General features: G+C 41.2%; 1 protein-coding gene across 1 annotated transcript in view; it reads left to right on the top strand.

Moving 5' to 3' along the window:
* DCAF5 (DDB1 and CUL4 associated factor 5) overlaps positions 1 to 7254 on the top strand; it is a 42405-nt gene extending 35151 nt beyond the window's left edge. Inside the window, exon 9 of the mRNA XM_070758769.1 lies at positions 4440 to 7254. Within this exon, the coding sequence (XP_070614870.1) occupies positions 4440 to 6221 (1782 nt within the window). The 3' untranslated portion in view covers positions 6222 to 7254. The remainder of the gene's footprint in view (positions 1 to 4439) is intronic.
* Positions 7255 to 18918: the final 11664 nt, after the last annotated feature.

Here is an 18918-nt window from a genome sequence, read left to right on the forward strand (position 1 = left end):
TGTGCCTATGTGAGTTCCCACACCCATAATCCAATGCCCCCTGTGCATGCACACACAATCCCCCTGTTCACATGTTCCTTGACTTCGGTTGGGCCTGGTAGGTCCATTTTTCACCTCCCCAGCCTCCAGAAGCATTCTTGGGGCCTGGGTTGGGCAAAAATGGCTTCTCTGCCCACCCCAAAGGCCCTCCGGAGGCTGAAAACACCTTCCCAGAGCCTCTGCGCCACCTGTGGCAATCATGCCACAGGTTTGCCATCACTGGTCTTTAGAGATTCTCAAACATTCAGGTCATGGTTGTCCCAAAGATACTTTTTCAAGAGGCAACTGATAGGAGATCCAGAAATCCAGTTGCCTCTTGAAAAATCACCTTGGTACAGTATATCAACATTAATCTAATGAGGGTTAGCCAAGTGTTAACACATCCTATCTTATCTCGACTGCTATAGCATCTTTTTCATGTGACTATCCTTAAAAACTGTCAAGAATTTGCAATTATTGAAAAATGTGCAATCATCACAAATGCTAGCGCTATACTGGTGCGAAATGCATGGCTCAAACAATGCCTGTACCCAAAGATATGGGTTGTTGGCACATTTCTGCTCAGCTCAGTTTAAAAAAAAATTATGCTGATCTTTTAAATAGCTTAGGAGCTGACTTGCTAAAGGACTGTCTCACTCTCCTTCTATGAACCTGCCCCATTATTTAGTTCAGCAGGAGAGGCCCTTTTGAAGATAAAGCCATTACCAGAGGCTCATCTACCAGGTACAGAGAAGAACAGCTTCTCCTAACGTGCCTCTTAAACCACTGAATGTGCTCTTCAGAGAGGTCTAGTAAGCTGTCATTCTCCCAAGTATTTTTTAAAAATGGAAAGTGCAGTTCTTTAAGATTATAATCACTAATTTATTTTTGATTTTACCGGTTTTATCACAACCCTTCTAGACGTATTCTAACTGTAAGCTGCCTTGCATGAGTAAAACATGGATTATAAAACAGATACTGCAAACTATCTGAACTAATAGACTAGAATAACTTTATTGTCACTATAAACACTAATCCGCACATATTAAAATGAAATTTTGTTGCATACAGCTCACAAGAGGTCAGTTCACTCTGTCGTATTTTCTGTGTTTGGAACAAGTCAGTACTGTACAACATAGGTAATCATTTTGACAAATCTGAGCCATATGTCACAGGCATATGTAAATGTTGATTTATAAAGCCCAATCATATAGTTTTGTAGGGGAGCATGGGTATTCAGCTACTGTTACATATTTACCCCACTCCTTATCTTTTACTTCTCCATTGACCATTATAATATTATGTAGATCAGAGAAAAGGAATAAGAGATATTAAAGCAAAGAAATCTATGTTTCTATGAGATAAGGGGAGAAAATAAATACAGCTAAACAGTGTTCCCTCTAATTTTGGGGGGTAGGTGGGTGGGTGGGCGGAAAAGTATAGTGTCTGAGCGGCAGTCCCTTTGGGACTGGGCGGCACAGAAATAATTAATAAATAAATAAACGAACAAACAAACAAACAAACAAACAAATAAAAAACCCACCCTGTTTTGCCTCAGAGAATTTCAAAATAAAATACTGTACTGTGTGTCTATAACAGTGAGCTCATAATAGGGCAACTCTATCAATGTCAAAATGCCACTTAAATAGTTGAGCTAGTTTCAAACTAGATTTTGATTTTCTTTCTCTCTTCCTTATTCCCATTCTTTTTCTTTCTCTTTTCCTTCCTCTCTTTTTTCTATCTGTTTCTCTCTCTTCCTCTCTTTCTCCTTCCCTCTCACTCTTTCCCTCTCGGCTTCTGGGCAGGTTTGGAAAACTCTGAGTTGATGATGATTTTTAAGTGAGCGATTGCTCACTGCTCAGCTTAGAGGGAACTATGCAGCTAAATCTAATTTACTTTTCACAATTGCAATAATTTTTTCCTAAGCAAATCTACCTAGAGCTTATGTTTCTTTTTAGACAGCATATTAATGTAGGTTTGTTGAAATGTGAAAGAAAACAAAGTTATTCCCTGTTTGACTTTGAATAATAAATTTGGTATGGTAGGTTTTCCTAAAACAAAAATTGTCAGTGAAAGGCAATATTTTCAGAAGAGCTTGAAACAAAATGGAGTGTGCAGCAACAGCAAAGAAGATCATAGAGAACTTTTCTTGCCGACCAATATTGCTGAGGAATTTAATCTATTTAGAAAAACTAGTTTTAAATTAGAAAAGGTTGACAGCAGGAGGGCAGTGTTGAACTGAACATTGATGCCAATGGTAACTTGTCATAGAAGGGAAAAGACTGAAGTATTGCTAACGTATATTTTAATGAGAATCAAAATACTCATAGACCTTTGTTTCTATGGAGATAACTATAGAGATAGACCTATCTTTGCTTTAGAGTAGGGGATTATCTAATACGTACCACATTAGTTCTAACTATAAATACTTGCAGCAATTTTATTGCTTCTAGCATGTAAAAGTAATTTGCAGATTTCATTCATTATGGAGATGCTATGTTAGACTTCATTTCTGATTCACAATCTCAAAATCTAAGTTATATACCAAATGTAACTTAGTAATTCTAAGTAATACATTTATTGTACAAAATTCCACTTCCTGAGTTAAAGAATTTTGTGAGTTAAGATTACGGTAGATTACTGTGACAAAATAAAAAGTAAGAAAGAAAGGATATAAAGTTATAAAATAAAAATTTTATTTTATAATATCTATGAAAGTAATAGTTGCACAGTTACCATAGTAAATTTTCTCTCCTTAAAGCTGAAGAAGTGCCCAATACATTTCTCAATTAATAATATTTTTTTTCATTTTTCATCTTGTAGTATAAGAATGTCTACAATTGCTAAATGAAGTATTATATGTAATCCCATAGAGCATATTTTTTCATCCAAGTAATGCTAGTTTCCTGGGAAACCAGTATCTTGGTTTGTGCCTAAATTTTTACACAGAACACAGCTAGGCATTTTTAGCCTTTCCTTCTGCACTCTTCCTTTCCCTACCCCCACCCCGTCCCACCAGTAGACACTTATTGCATAAAAATAGAGCACTGCAGTCTGGTGTTTCTTTTCTAGTTTAGGACATTTTCTATGACTTATGAATCCTCCAGTTCAGGTGGGTGGGGGGATCTTTTATCTGAATGCCCTTATAGGATGGAATTAAAATAAGTGTTCTTCTAAGGCTCACATCGGTGCCGTTTCCCTAAAATTGTTATAATATAAATATAATATTTATTTGATTTAATTTGTACTCCACCCCTCTCCGAGGACAATACAAAACAATACAAAACAATACAATTCTACAATGCAAATATACAAGTTGTCTTGACGTTATGGGGTGAGGTATCATCAATATGCCGATGATACCCAGTTATACATCTCCACCCCATGTCCAGTCAACGAAGCAGTGGAAGTGATGTGCCGGTGCCTGGAGGCTGTTGGGGCCTGGATGGGTGTCAACAAACTCAAACTCAACCCAGACAAGACGGAGTGGCTGTGGGTCTTGCCTCCCAAGGACAATTCCATCTGTCCGTCCATTACCCTGGGGGGAGAATCATTGACCCCCTCAGAGAGGGTTCGCAACTTGGGCGTCCTCCTTGATCCACAGCTTACATTAGAGAAACATCTTTCAGCTGTGGCGAGGGGGGCGTTCCCCCAGGTTCGCCTGGTGCACCAGTTGCGACCCTATTTGGACCGGGAGTCATTGCTCACAGTCACTCATGCCCTCATCACCTCGAGGCTCGACTACTGTAATGCTCTCTACATGGGGCTACCTTTGAAAAGTGTTCGGAAACTTCAGATCGTGCAGAATGCAGCTGCAAGAGCAATCATGGGCTTTCCCAAATATGCCCATGTTACACCAACACTCCGCAGTCTGCATTGGTTGCCGATCAGTTTCCGGTCACAATTCAAAGTGTTGGTTATGACCTATAAAGCCCTTTATGGCACCGGACCAGATTATCTCAGGGACCGCCTTCTGCTGCACGAATCCCAGCGACCATTTAGTCCTATAGAGTGGGTCTTCTCCAGGTCCCGTCAACTAAACAATGCCGGTTGGCGGGGCCCAGGGGAAGAGCCTTCTCTGTGGCGGCCCCGGCCCTCTGGAACCAACTCCCCCCAGAAATTAGAATTGCCCCCACCCTCCTTGCCTTTTGTAAGCTACTTAAAACCCACCTCTGCCCCAGGCATGGGGGAATTGAGATACTCTTTCCCCCTAGGCCTTTACAATTTTATGCATGGTATGTCTGTATGTATGTTTGGTTTTTATATTAAAGGGTTTTTAATCGTTTTTATTATTGGATTATTATTGTACGCTGTCTTATTATTGCTGTGAGCCGCCCCGAGTCTCCGGAGAGGGGCGGCATACAAATCCAATAAATAATATGTGGCAGGGGTGTAAAGTGACTTTTTCTATTTGTTTATAGATTTGGAGCCCTTACCGACAACCTGGTGGTTCGGGAGATCTTGATGGTAAAATGGAAGATGATTCCCGTTGTCTCTATACACACGAGGAGTATATTAACCTTGTATTGAACAGTGGCAGCGGCCTCTCTCATGATTATGCCAATCAGTCAATCCAAGAGGACCCACGAATGATGGCCTTCTTTGACTCCTTGGTCCGCCGAGAAATTGAGGGGTGGAGTTCTGACTCTGACAGTGACCTCAGTGAAAGCACTATCCTGCAGCTCCATGCTGGTGTAAGTGAACGCTCTGGCTACAGTGAATCCGAGTCCTCTACTTCTCTGCATCACTCCCCACCTCATCTGATAGAAGAATCGGATGAACCTGCCTATAGCTTTGGAACGTTGAGATCCACTGACTCTCCGTCGCCCAGAGAAGCTGCATCTTCTCGCCAGCAACGGTTATCTGCACTTAGGAGATATCAAGACAAACGCCTCCTAGCCCTTTCCAATGAATCTGATTCTGATGAAAACACCTGTGAGACCGAGCTGGATGCTGATCTTTTCCCGAGACCAAGGTCGCCTAGTCCTGAAGAGAATGATTCAAGCAGCTCCAGCAGTAGCAGCAGCACAGAAGATGATGACGAATTGAATGACAGACGTGCCTTAACCAGGCAGCGCAATGCTCAGAGACGTAGGCAGAGACAAAAGCCACAAAAGGAAGAAAGGACTAATGCAAATGCAGGAAACACAAGTACCTATATAGGCGAAGACCTTTATGATTATCCCCAAATCAAAGTGGACGATCTCTCTGTTTCTCCAGCGTCATCGCCTGAAAGAAGTGCCGGAACCGCAGAGGTCCGTAAAGAGAAGAGTTTTCCTTGCTCTGAGAGTGAATCGGTAGATAGGAAGCTCTATAAAGCTTTCCGTTGGCTTCACTACATGTCTTATGCGGCTAACAAAGACGGTGAATCTTCATGTGGAGGTGGAGAAAGCGAAGGGAGGCCAGGAACTAGTCGAAAAGCTCTTAGCAGTCAAGATTCTTCCGCTGCTGAAAGCTGTAACAAAGACATTTTCAAGGATTGTAACCCAGCAGAAACTTCGAGAAATGCTCAAGAACACGAATGTGATAATCAACGACAGGTGGAAAACCAGGAAACCCCAGCCCAGGATACTGGGAGTAGTGGATCTGTAGAGCATTCTTTTGAAACTAAGAAGCTCAATGGGAAAGCCCTTTGCAAAGAAAGATTTAGTTGCACCGAGGAGTCGTGCAGTCAGCCTTCAGGATTTGTGGAACAGAAAAACAGCCAGAATTGTCAAACAACATCCAGCCACAACCCACTGGCTGTTTCTAAGGATTCGTTTTCTACTACTGCCAATGGCAGCACATCTGGAAATTTATCTAGAAACCAAACAGACGACAATGATGATAGGAACAGTGACAATTCCTGTACAAACTACAGTAATGGCCATATACACTCTCGTTCTCCTTATCTTAATAATGGACAGAATTTTGGAGAGCAGGAGGTTCTGGGTCAAGGAAGACAATTACACTTAAATGCTGATAAAGGCAGCGGCTTTGTGCAGACGTGTACACCATTGCACAAGGAATGCTGCCTGTCCTCAACAGACTCTTCCAGTCACAGCATGAGCACGAAAGAGGAGGTTGCTGACTTGCAACCCGCAGACAGTGACGGCTCACAAAACCACGGACGACAGAAAAGGCACAGAGCAGAGTTTGAAGACACAGATTCTGAGAGGTCTTCCTCAGAAAAGAAGTTGAAAACACACACAGTCTGGTTCTGAAATGTTGCATTTCCCAACTCTTCATTCCATTCTTCAGTGGGTCTGTTTTGAATTGACAGGGGCTATGTTGTATTAAAAAAAAAAAATCTAATCAACTTTAAAATAAGACTGAGTATAGTGTGCCCTTACAAGGTTTTGCTCAAGTAAACACTGATTCAGACAGTTGACTTTTCCTTGTGTGATGTGTGGTGTTTGTTCAGCCAGCTACTTAAAGTAGCTATTGTACATTTGATTCTAAACAATATAATTCTTAGAGTGTTAATACTGTTGGGGGCGGGGTTGAATGATAGGAAAATGACATCCTGCAAATGATGCATTTTGGAGCGTTGTTTATGTTTAAGAAAACAGACAAATTTGGATGCAGCCTTTAAAACCTCTCATGCTTCTGAAATCTTAAAAGAGTTTAGTTTGGAAGCAACCTCATGGTTTATGTATGTGAAGTAACATCAACAGCTGTTATGAACTTGTAATCCATTACTCATATATGAGGTTTTGTTTGAACTAGAGACTGTTAAGGTAGCATCCATAATGATCTTTTTTTTTCTCTCAAACTAACTTTCCCCCATTACGTAATAATAACAGTAACCATGTTGAATTGATTGGGTAGTAGATTCACTTCCGGTTGAAATTTCCGGTAGATTTACTGCCGGTTAAAATGGATTGGGGAAGCAGATTCACTTCCAGTAAGATCCAGAAGGAGCTATTGCAATTTTTGACTTCCCCAGACAATGATCTAATTACAAAATCGCTTTTATCTCTGTGACAATAACAAGAGAGCCTAGAGAAGATGGTTAGTCATTTCAGAGGAGGAGAAAGACGCATAATGGTGTACCTAACAGAGTTTGAACTGATTCTTGAGATTTGATTATTTTTTTTCCTTCATTTTTTTTCCTTCACTTTTTAAAAAGACAAATTGGTTTTATTCAGAACAGTTGCCTGACTTGAGGCATCCTTGTTTCACAGTCTTGCACTATATTACACACAGTGCAGATTGATGTATGGTTTCAAAATTAAACAAATATTTTTGTCTGTATGGGCTATCTTTGTGTTTTATAGTAAACGTAGGGTGGATATATTTTTATAATATTTGTATACTGGAGGGAAGAGGTCTAGTAAATTCTTCTGGGACACCAATTTAACCATTCTCTTTGTCAGCCAGCGTTTACATGTTACTTGCCTACTTAATTATGCCAGTGGATACAATCATAATCAGATGAGTGTATTTCCCAAGTTACTATTGGAAGGTGCAGTTCACTCATGGAAGGGTACCAGCCTCTTCAGTCTGAAATTTGCTCCTTCCAAAATAGGTATTCACCCTGTTACACATTTGCTGTTTGCAAAACATAGGTAGGGATAATTTCAGTATGAATCCTATTTCCACGTGCCTTATTTACACATCTACTTTTGTTCGTATCTTTGAATATATTCAGCCATTCTACATAGTGGGTGGAACCAACATCCAGAATGCATTGACCTCGTTCAATCAGATGAGGACTGTTAATTTAACTTTGCAGACTCCGCCTTGCCTGGAATCCCCAGTTATGACTCAGTCCTCGGACGTGGTCTTGTTCCATCCTGTGTGACAGTTGTAGTTTTAGTGACAAACATCTCTGCAAAAGAAAGATCTTCGAAGTGTGAGTTTCTATAGCTCTCACATCTCAGCTGGAGAGCCAGAAGGATTGCAGAGAGTTTCAGTTCACAGGGCTGCAGTTATCCATGCAGCTGGAGACAACAAGCATCCGGGGCCTGGCCCTTGCTCTGTATTACAAGCCCGCCATTACAGCAGCGGTTAGGGCTCTTGTCCCCGCTAAAATTGGGCATTACAGCACTGGCCAGGGGAGATCATACACACTCCCCCTCCATAGCAAATGGGTCCTTGCCTCAATGGAGGGTTAATTAGCGCTGTTGGAGGCTATGATTGGACTGCCTTTGGAGTTAAACAGCACAGTGCAGTCGCAGGCAAGAGTGACAAGGCCAGTTTTTTACTCTGCCACTTTTCCGCTGTCTCATTAGCAACCTGGAGCCAGTTGCTGGAGCCTTGCACTCATGCAAAATTAACACTGATGCAGACCGCCTCCCAGCTGTTCTCCAGTCTGCAGTCGCCCACAACAAGCACCCGACGCCATTTCTTAAACCCAAGGCCTCCCTCAGATTCCGATTGCCTACCAGCTTCCTGCCTTAAGTAATGGTCGAACGGGCACCATCTTTGTTTCGATGACTGTTGGATGGCCATTTTGCTGTCTTTACTGAAAGGCCCAGTGGCCATTTTGTAATCTGTAGGCAGGGGGGGGGGGGATAGTGCCCGGATTGGAGAAGAGGAACACAGTGGGGTAGCAAAAATGGAGCTCCACCCCAGACACCCAATTTGCACTGAAAGATGTTGAAAGAAAATGCAGGGCGTCCTGCATAAGCCACGCCCATAGTGTGGTAGTAAAAAGTTTGGTAGCCCTTCACTGTCTGTAGGGCAATCTCCTAATTAACCTCAGCACTAAGAAACATGCCGAGATTGGGCTTCGCCCTTCTGATGATGCATGTAAACAGGCAGAGGCAAGGGATCCTGAATGGTCTAGCCATGCATCTAAATCAATGGCCACGGAGCACAATGAGCATAGTTGGGACAAGTATCTACAGAAGCTCTGCACCCAATCTTTAGCTCAGCCTCCTAACCCTCCAGCAGCTGATTTGCTCCATGGCATAACAGAGGATCTATTTTCCTTAGATAGTGCCCAGATCACTCTAGCTGACCACAACCTCTGGGGCCAAGCTGTGCGGGGCTCTGCATCTATTGCTCCCCCGCCCAGAGGGACCACCTATGGGCTCCCCACTGATCATACCTACGGCCACCATCACTCCCTCAGGAGGCAGCTTCTGTCCAGCCTCCCCTTTCCACAGCTGTGGGGTCAGAGGCACTTACGATACAAATGCACCCTGCCAATTTTCAGGCCCTGGTGTCGACGGCTGTCGTACAGGGCATTGCCGCAGGGCTGGCCCAATTATGCTGAAGCCTCACAACAAAAGCCACCACCTGCACCATTCATCCCAGCCAGCCAACCTGGCCAAAACAGCCAGCCACAGTGAGAGCCCACTGTTCTATTCCTCAGGGCTCCTCAAGGGATGATCAGTTGGGCCAATTGTGGGATGAGGGCCACCTGGTGATTAAATTATCGGAAGATAATTTTAAAAATTAAAATAATAATAATTAATTAATTAATTAATTAATTAATTTAAAAGATAATTTTAAAAAGAAAAAAAAAAACCTCTTTTTCTACACTTGTTGTTTCAGCCCTTTTCAGCTCTTTGTTATACAAAGCAAAAGTAGCTGTGGGTCTTAACAAACCTCGGACTTGCTATTTGCTGAACAAGTTGGTCCCTGCTACTCTCCTCTTTGTGGACACAGAACAGCACCAGTGGTCTTCACTGTCATCTGCGCCTCATGCAATGCCGGGAAAAAATTAAAATTAAAAAAAAGGAGCTGAAAACAAGATGGTGATGCCTGTGTAGTGCCAAAAAATTGGCTTCTGTGCATGCTTACAAGAAAAAAAAATTGGGGGGGGAAATCCCCCCCCCCCCATTTTTAAAAAAAGAAGTGGTGGCGCCCATACACAGGCACCAACCAAATTGGTTCCATGACATCATTGGTAGTAGTTCAGGCGAACCTGCCCTAACTGGGAGGAATCCACCTCTGACCTGAACCTAAAGAAAAGTACATATAAACTGCCAAATTCCTGCAGAAACAAACAGTGCTATGTATTTAATCTGGAACCCATTTCATCCAGGGGGAAGAAAATACTTTGAATGAACCTTTACAGTACACATTAAAAGGTCTTTGAGTGTACCAACTTAAATAAATTTAAATTGGTAGACAAACACATGCTTTAATTCCATGCATCTTTAAACAAGCCACATGTACTCAGTTTTTGAACTGACATTAAGGCAGCAACATGTGTATGTCACATTAAATAGTGTCCTGTCACTGGATTGAAACCAGTTTAGATCCACTATATCAGCAGAATATTTTCAGGTCATCAATTGCTGTTTTTATAAAGTTTGAAAAATTATTAATAGGGTTTGAAAAATTGGACCAGCCCCTCAACCTTCAAGAGAACTACTAATATGATGGTGTCTCTGCTACCAAAACACCAAATTGTGGCTTTGGGCATTTAAATAAGTTATATTGACTACAAGAAATCAGGGACTGTTTGATTTACTGTATTTCCATGTTCCCAAAGGGAGAATTTAGGTCCCATCGAAAAGCATTTAAGTTTCTTGTTACAAGGGGACTCATTCATTATTTTATGCTCCTGGATCACAAGATATTGATAAAGTAGATCTTTTCATAACTACAGTATTTTTCATAAATTGTAGTCTTGAAAGAAAATTGTCTCAGGTGACATGGAGAAGGTATATATATGCATTTGTTCTTAAAAAAACAATTTAAGCATTTGACAACTTCATCTGAAGTCTACTTTTTAGCAGATTCTAAAATAATAATATAGCAAAATCTAATATAATATATATAATAATATAGCAAAGTCATTCAGACTATGCACGACTGTGTGATCAAATGCAATGGTAATCATATTTAAGAAATGGAAATCATTTAGTTTCATGGCAACAGGCATTTAGGTTTTGTCGTTCTAAATAAAATTTCATCAAGTGCCTCTTAAATCTTGCCTTGATCTTCTGACTATATGAGGGTCTTTAAAAACAAATCATCATGCCCCAGTTTTCTCAGCAGCAGAAAACTGTGAAGTGTATTTTATCTGTTAAGGAAAGACAGCTATGGGTCCCACAAGCTCATCCAAAGAAATGTGATTTAGGAACACATTCATAGGCTTGGATAGCAATTTGGATTTAATTGGGAAGAGGCACTTCACAGTAAGCAAGGACACAAGCTAATGAGTTGTCTGCCATTCCTTAAAGCAACTTTGCTTTCCCCCAAGGATTGCATGGCAGCTATGAACTGAACCTGAACTGCAACACAGTCCCAATTTACAAATAACAACATGGAGCAAATCATGACATTTCTTGTGCCAGTCACAGAGGATGCAATATGTCCAGATGTAGTTTTAATTGGCCAACAGCTGGGGAAGAGATTTGTTTAGATGTCTTATAACTCTCTGAACTTAAGACAGAAAAATCGAAAGTCAGTATCTTTTTTTATCATTTAAAGAGCTGCAGATAAATCCACCCCGCTGCCTCAAACACATCGGAACATCTAGGCAAGACTGACAACTGATATGTTTGCCCATTCTGCAGAACTCAAGGATGTCTTAACAATTAATAGCTTTTCGAAATGGAAAGATGCAAAAGGCTTCCTAAAAACTACTCAAATTTTGAAAATGCGTCTTTACTAGATACTTTGGCTGGGATTGTGTCCCAGTTTTGTCAAAGCGACGGTGTGTGAAATCCTGACCTGATGCTGTTGCAAGAATGGCAGCATAAGTAGTAAGTGTATTTGTGGGATGAACTGACGCATGTGGAGGAGCTTATAGCTTATTTAAAATACTTCGCAGAGTTCAAGAATGCAGCATCCTTTTATATTACTGACTCTATAGTCATATCTTTTGTGTCTGGAAAGCTGGCCTATTAATATAACACAGGCAGGCTATCAGATTTCAGTATAATTCCCAAAACATTTTGAATAATAACTTTCATAATAACTTGTCTTAAACCAGCAGAAAGAATAAAGCATTCATAAGAATTTATAGCTCTAGCACATAATCCAACTACCAGAACTCTTGATGTCTGAGCTGGGGGAAATTTATATACAGCTCACTCACTAAAGCGATGCTGGGTGTGAGACACTTAAAAGTTGGAACTGATCTTCATCATAAGATGTATGATGTATACCTACAGAAACATTTCTAAAAATAAAATATGAAATGAAGGCCTTCTTCAAAACCTGCAACTCAAGCATCAAATATTAATTTCCAGTCATGGTCATTGGTTGTGTTAGATGCGTGTAAAAAGTAAGCAAGAAATGGAAATATCTGATTTTTCATACTGTGTATAATTATTGCTCATTGAATTTAGTCTAAATTAAACCCACAATTTTCTTAATTACCAGCTTATATTCCTCTAAAAGCTGGTGAACTCATTGGACTTGTCAAGCCGGTGCAGAAGTTGGTGATAAATGTTTCATCTGACTTATTTTACTATCCTTTTCCCCTACCCCAAATAAAGTACTGTATATTTTCAGTGTATAAAAAGTGGCTGAAACCAAGTAGAAACCAAGCATATTCTTCTCACTAGGAGTCTAGGACACAATTTCTGAACCCAATACCAACAGCCATATCAATTAGGAATTTGGGACTAAAAATATCAACATGTTTGAAAGATACACAATTGAGAAAATCTGTACTACATCTTAGTTCTTAATAAAACATGATTAGTACCTTATGAGGGACATTCACCTCTTATTTCAATTGTTCAAGCACTTTAAAATAACTCAGTAGTGCCTAAGTGGATCATATTTGTCCAGAGGCTCCTGCTGCTAAAATTCATTTTACGTAACTACTGGAGAAACTTCTAATGAAAGTTCCAGAGTAATGCATATAGGGAGCCATGAAATGTGCAAGAAAGAGGGTGCCCATTAAACATATTTGGATTGCATTTGCTTTTTAAAAATATTTGGGAGGTAGCCATTGTTCTGGCCTTTTGCAATATTGCCATGGTTACTCAGAATAGGTCCCACTGAGTTTATGGGACCTTAATCCTAAGTAAGTGTTGGTAGCATTGCAGTTCCTTGGGATTGTTCCATGGCAGAATCAGTTGCAGCCTTTTTTGCAAACATTTATTTAAAGGAAAGCAGACATTATTTCTTAATAACAACTCAGGAACAGTTAGAATATCCCACCAACTGGAGTCATTCAGGGTAAACGTTAACACAAGAGAAAATTATATATGGTTAACTGGATAAATACTTGCATAAAATTTCATTCGGGCATATTGGATCCCTCAACAGTTACCTCTTAAGATGTAGCTCATTATTTTTGTAGTGAGCCAAATCCGATTCCTGTTAACTAGAAAATCCATCACTATGCTAGCAAAAGAAACAGGCAGAATTGGCATCCATATGGGATTTGTAAACTTTCACTGTGAAGTTCAATTACATTAACAAAGAAAGCAAGGTTGCCAGGTTTGTAATTGTTACATCGATCTAATTTATCCCTGTAGGCCTTTTCCTAGATACACTAATAAATCTTCCTTTAATCAAATCTATTTCAGAATAGGAAACTGCGGAAAAGAAATACTTTGCTGTCTCTTGCAACAGTTTACCTTAACATTACGGTATAAACTACGAAAAATAATCTAGGAGGAAACAAGTATATATAACTTTGCTTAAGAAATAATATCAGAAGATCTAGATCAGTGTTTCCCAACCTTGGCAACTTGAAGATATCTGGACTTCAACTCCCAGAATTCCCCAGCCAGCGAATGCTGGATGGAGAATTCTGGGAGTTGAAGTCCAGATATCTTCAAGTTGCCAAGGTTGGGAAACACTGATCTAGATCAGTAATGAAAAACCTTTTTAGGTTCCCATCACGTACATGCGTGCCCACACTCATAATTCCTTGCATCCCCCCTGCACATGTGTGTTTGACAGACACACCCCATTTCCAGTATGCCATGGCACACCTGTTTTTCACTCTCCCCGGGCTTCAGACCCTTTCTAGAAGGGCAAAAATGGCCTCCTCCCTGTTCTGTCTGGGTCACTCTGGAAGCTAGAACCAACCCAAAAAGATAAGCCAGACACACCGGTTGAATCCAAACACAGTTTTATAATGGTAAAGAGAAAAGAAGCCAACAGAAAATGTCCTTACAGATCAGGAAAACACTGGAACTCCAAATAGATACACGAAGGCAATTGTTCATACAGAAACACAGGATCCTTAATGCCAGACGAGGCTGTTGAGATAACAGACACACACACCTCCCACCAGTCTTCAAGGCTGCTGGGCCACGAGCCAGGAACAAAAACGCTGAGAGAAAATGCAGATAACACCAACTCCCCTTTGATAACACTCCACACTGCCGGAATGGTTCTCATGCCTTATAAACCCTTCCCTGCTAATGAGGACCACACCCAACCCCCTGGTGTTCCTCATTCAACGCTGATAGTATCTACACAGTTGATCTCTCCTTTGAGCTATGCGTCTCTGCCGCATACCAATGATAGCTTGTGCATCATCATCCAGGGACTCCAGGGAATCACAGCTACTTGCTTGAGATAGCCCCTCCCCAGGTCTCCCAGGCCTTGCATCACCTTCACTTTCGTGACTGCTATCTGCACTGTCTGACTGCCAAGAACTCTCCTCTCCGCTCTCAGCCTCCCCCGGGCATGGAGCCAGCAGAGACGCACCTGGTCTTTGATCTGGCTCAGGCTGAACCACAACACTCCCCGAGGCCAGAAACGGCCTGTTTGCCAAATTCTTCAAGTTGGGAAATGGGCCATTTCTGGTCTCTTCAGAGCCTCCGGTGGTGGGGGGAGAGACGGTTTTTGCCCTCCTAAGCTCCTAGAAAGGCTCTGAAGCCCGAGGGAGCAAAAAAAATGGAATTTCCAGTTCAACCAGAAGTTGGCAAACAGAATGTTTCCGACCTTCAGTGTTTTCATGCCCCCCAGACTTCTGTTTTCATGCCCCCCAGACTTCTAGAAAGGCTCCGGAGTTTGGGGAGAGCCACAAATGGGCCTTCCCCACGCCTTCCAGAGGCTGAAAACAGGCTGTTTCCTGATTTCTAGTGGGCCCAGAAGGCCCGAAAGACAACTGGCTGGTGTACGCATGTGCACCGGATCTAAGCTTGTGTGCCCACTGATATGGCTCCGCGTGCCATAGATTCAGCATCATGGATATAGGTTGATGTTTTTTTCTTGATAGCTAATAATAGTCAGTAGCCTCACTCAAAACTGCAAAAGGAGTATCTCCTACTATAGGCACACTTATCAGTTGTAGTTCTCGTCTCCAATAGCTTCTTCCACATCAAAACAGCCTTGCCTGATTAAGATTTGGGACAATGAAAGAGATCTCTTTAAAAGTTTAGCAAAGCAGCCATATAGACAAATAATACAGTAAGTGAATGAAAAATAATTGTCATTTCCTGAGTGTTCTTCTGCAGAGATGTTTTAAATTAGAAAGGGTATAATTTCTGCAGGGTTTTGTTGTTTTTGCTTTTCACAGCTAAATGCGGGTTGTTTAAACTCAACCGTTGCTCTTTGTCTTGACAAAGCAACTGCTAGGGATTGACTCTTCACAGAGAGTTTGCTTCTGTGCAGAGTTGATGGAAAGTTGACAATGTATAAAACCATGACTACAAAGAAGAAACATTTGCTCTTCGTTAAAGAAGGCCATAAAAATATTGTGTGTAAGTTTGAAGCCAGCAATTCAGCTTTCTTTGTTATGTCCAGGGGAAAGAGCAGCTTGGCTTAAGCGGGAAGTCCTCTTCTGGACAGATGGTGGTTCTGGACTTTCTCCAGTTGTATGCATCCAAATCAAAGTAATAAATCGCCAGAGAGTGTCAGGAAACCTCTCAGCAGGAATAGAATTCTAGACTCTAAAAATAATACCTAGAGTCATAGTTTGCAGAGGAGAAATGGGGAGGAAGGTTAAGACATGTTATATCACATAAGAAAGAATCTAATTCATCAGCAGGGATTGGCCATATTTGCAAGGGATGATAAGAGGTATAATGCAACATGTCTGTAGGACAAAAACTGGGGGAAATCTCCTTTTCCCAACAGGCAGAAGTAATTTCTATCTCTACCAATTTCACACATATCAACAAACAATTACAGTGGTACTTCTACCTAAGAATGCCTCTACTTACGAATTTTTCTAGATAAGAACTGGGTATTCAAGATTTTTTTGCCTCTTCTCAAGAACCATTTTCCACTTACAAAGCCAAGTCTCTGAAACTGTAACCGGAAAAGGCAGGGAGAAGCCTCCGTGGGGCCTCTCTAGGAATCTCCTGGGAGGAAACAGGGCCTCCACCCTCCCTGTGTTTTTCCCAATCACACACATTTACAGTGGTACCTCGGTTCTTGACCACAATTCGTTCCAGAAGTGTGGTCAAGAACCAATTTGGTCGAGTACCGAATTCATTTATCCCATAGGATAAATATCCCATAGGAAATAATGGAAATGGATTTAATTGGTTCCCAGCCCCTGTTGACTTGCTGGGAACCAATTAAATCTATTTTCTTTATTTCCTATGGGATAAAAATCTGAGGAGCTCTATAGTCTAACCTCTCCAAGCTGCAGGAAGGGTGAGGGCGGCTGCAATACCGGCAGCTTCGGGGGGCTCCTTTCCTCAGTGCTTTGTCTTGTGCACCAACTTTCTCCTTCCCGGCGGCAGCGGTGGTGACGGCAGCGGCTTCCCTTTGAGGAGCAGCAGCGCCAGGAACGTCACGTAATGAAGGGAAGCTGGTGGAGCAGCGGCAACTGCTGAGATGGCTCCACCGGCTTCCCTTCATCACGTGACGTTCCCAGCATTGCTGCTCCTCAAAGGGAAGCCGCTGCTGTCGCCACCGCTGCCGCCGGGAAGGAGAAAGTTGGTGCACAAGACAAAGCACTGAGGAAATGAGCCCCCCGAAGCTGCCGGTATTGTAGCCACCCCCACCCTTCCTGCAGCTTGGAGAGGTTAGACTATAAAGACTGGGAGGCTGTTAGGCAGGCGGTAACATTTCGGATAACAAACAAAATTTTCTGTGGCTGTTTGGTATCTGAATTTTTGTTCAGATACTGAAGCAAATTTTTGCTGAAAATTTTATTCGGTATCCGAAATGTACAAGAACCAAAGCGTTCGAGAACCGAGGTACCACTGTATTTGCTTTTACATTGATTCCTATGGGAAAAATTGTTTCTTCTTACAAACTTTTCTACTTAAGAACCTGGTCACGGAACGAATTAAGTTTGTAAGTAGAGGTACTACTGTATTAACTTCATTTAGTGCATATATTTGTATAAAACTACTTAAGGACTATTATTCTGGTTTAAGACACATTGTTTCAATGTTTTACTTCCAAATTCTCACCTCATTTCAGCTACTGGAAATGAATCTTATCATGGTTAAATGGTATCATTTACCCTGTGGTAAATTTTATAACAGTTTGACTCCTGAGCTAAGAAGAAGCCTCACATATGTGTGTGACACTCCCAGTAAGGGGTGATAAAATAATCCAGGATAGGTTCACATATCACAGCAATCCATAATGTGATAATTTTTTTGTTTACTGTATTTTGCAACCCGTGGCTTTTGGGAATGAGATGTGTGAATACAGGAAATAACAACAACCCATGATCCAAAGCTTTAAGCTTAGCATGATGTGTGAATGAAGCTTTAGTTTTAAACAGTGTTTCAGTTTCTCTGACCCCAATCTAAACATCCCTGGGAAGTGAAATTGCCAACATGAATAAACTCACCAGGTACTGTGTACTTAAAGTGTAAAAATTCTTAAGCAAACATTGTGTAAATGATTACCACAGCTGTGGCAAGCTGCTGATATAGCTTTATCCCCAAGGGATTAAAATATCGCCATCAAGAAAAGAATAACCTCTCTACAGCAGCCTGAGCTCTAATTGTTATTGCTCTTTTATGCTGTAAAGAGAGAATTGGACATTTAATTCAAATTTCAGAATGCTGTTATAATGGGCATTTAGAAAACCCTGATCTAAAGGATGTCCACATACACATACATACCTCTCTACACTCTACTGTATAATGAAATGGGGACAAGGTAGAATGAATCTAGAAATAACACTGATGAATTTGGAAATAGTAAGAAGAAATAGAATAATAACTAAAGATAGAAGGCCTCCATCAGAAGTGCAAATTCTTTAAATAAAAGTGGATATGATGTTGTCGTGTAGAATATAAAATCATCTGCTACAACGCTCTTCCTGTCAGCAACTACTCAACCACAATTTATTTATTTATTATTTTTATTTATTTATTCAATTTTTTAATGCCGCCCTTCTCCTTAGACTCAGGGCAGCTTGCAACCTGTTAGCAATAGCACTTTTTAACAGAGCCAGCATATTGCCCCCACAATCTGGGTCCTCATTTTACCCACCTTGGAAGGATGGAAGGCTGAGTCAACCTTGAGCCAGTGATGAGATTTAAACAAACTCAAAGTAAACCACTGCAAACTTAACTGTAAAAAATATGACTTCAGCAACCGAATTGTTAATGCCTGGAGCTCACTACTGGACTCTGTTGTTTTCTCACCAAACCCCCAAAACTTTATCCTTAAGACTATCTACTGTTGACCTCACCCAGTTCCTAAGAGGTCAGTAAGGGGTGTGCATAAGTGCACCAGCATTCCTACCGTCCCTTGTCCTGATGTTTCTCTCTTATTAGTACCAATATTATGTATATAAACAGTGTTTTCTTTGTATGCTACCAACACGTACTTGATAAAATAAATAATTATATAATAATATAGTGATTTCTGACAATCTCAAAATGGGTGAGCAGTGTGGTCGGGCGGTAGGAAAGGCAAGTAGGATGCTTGGCTGCATAGCTAGAGGTATAACAAGCAGGAAGAGGGAGATTGTGATCCCCTTATATAGAGCGCTGGTGAGACCACATTTGGAGTACTGTGTTCAGTTCTGGAGACCTCACCTACAAAAAGATATTGACAAAATTGAACGGGTCCAAAGACGGGCTACAAGAATGGTGGAAGGTCTGAAGTATAAAA

Source organism: Erythrolamprus reginae, chromosome 1 (assembly GCF_031021105.1).
Source record: "Erythrolamprus reginae isolate rEryReg1 chromosome 1, rEryReg1.hap1, whole genome shotgun sequence".
NCBI lineage: Eukaryota > Metazoa > Chordata > Lepidosauria > Squamata > Dipsadidae > Erythrolamprus > Erythrolamprus reginae.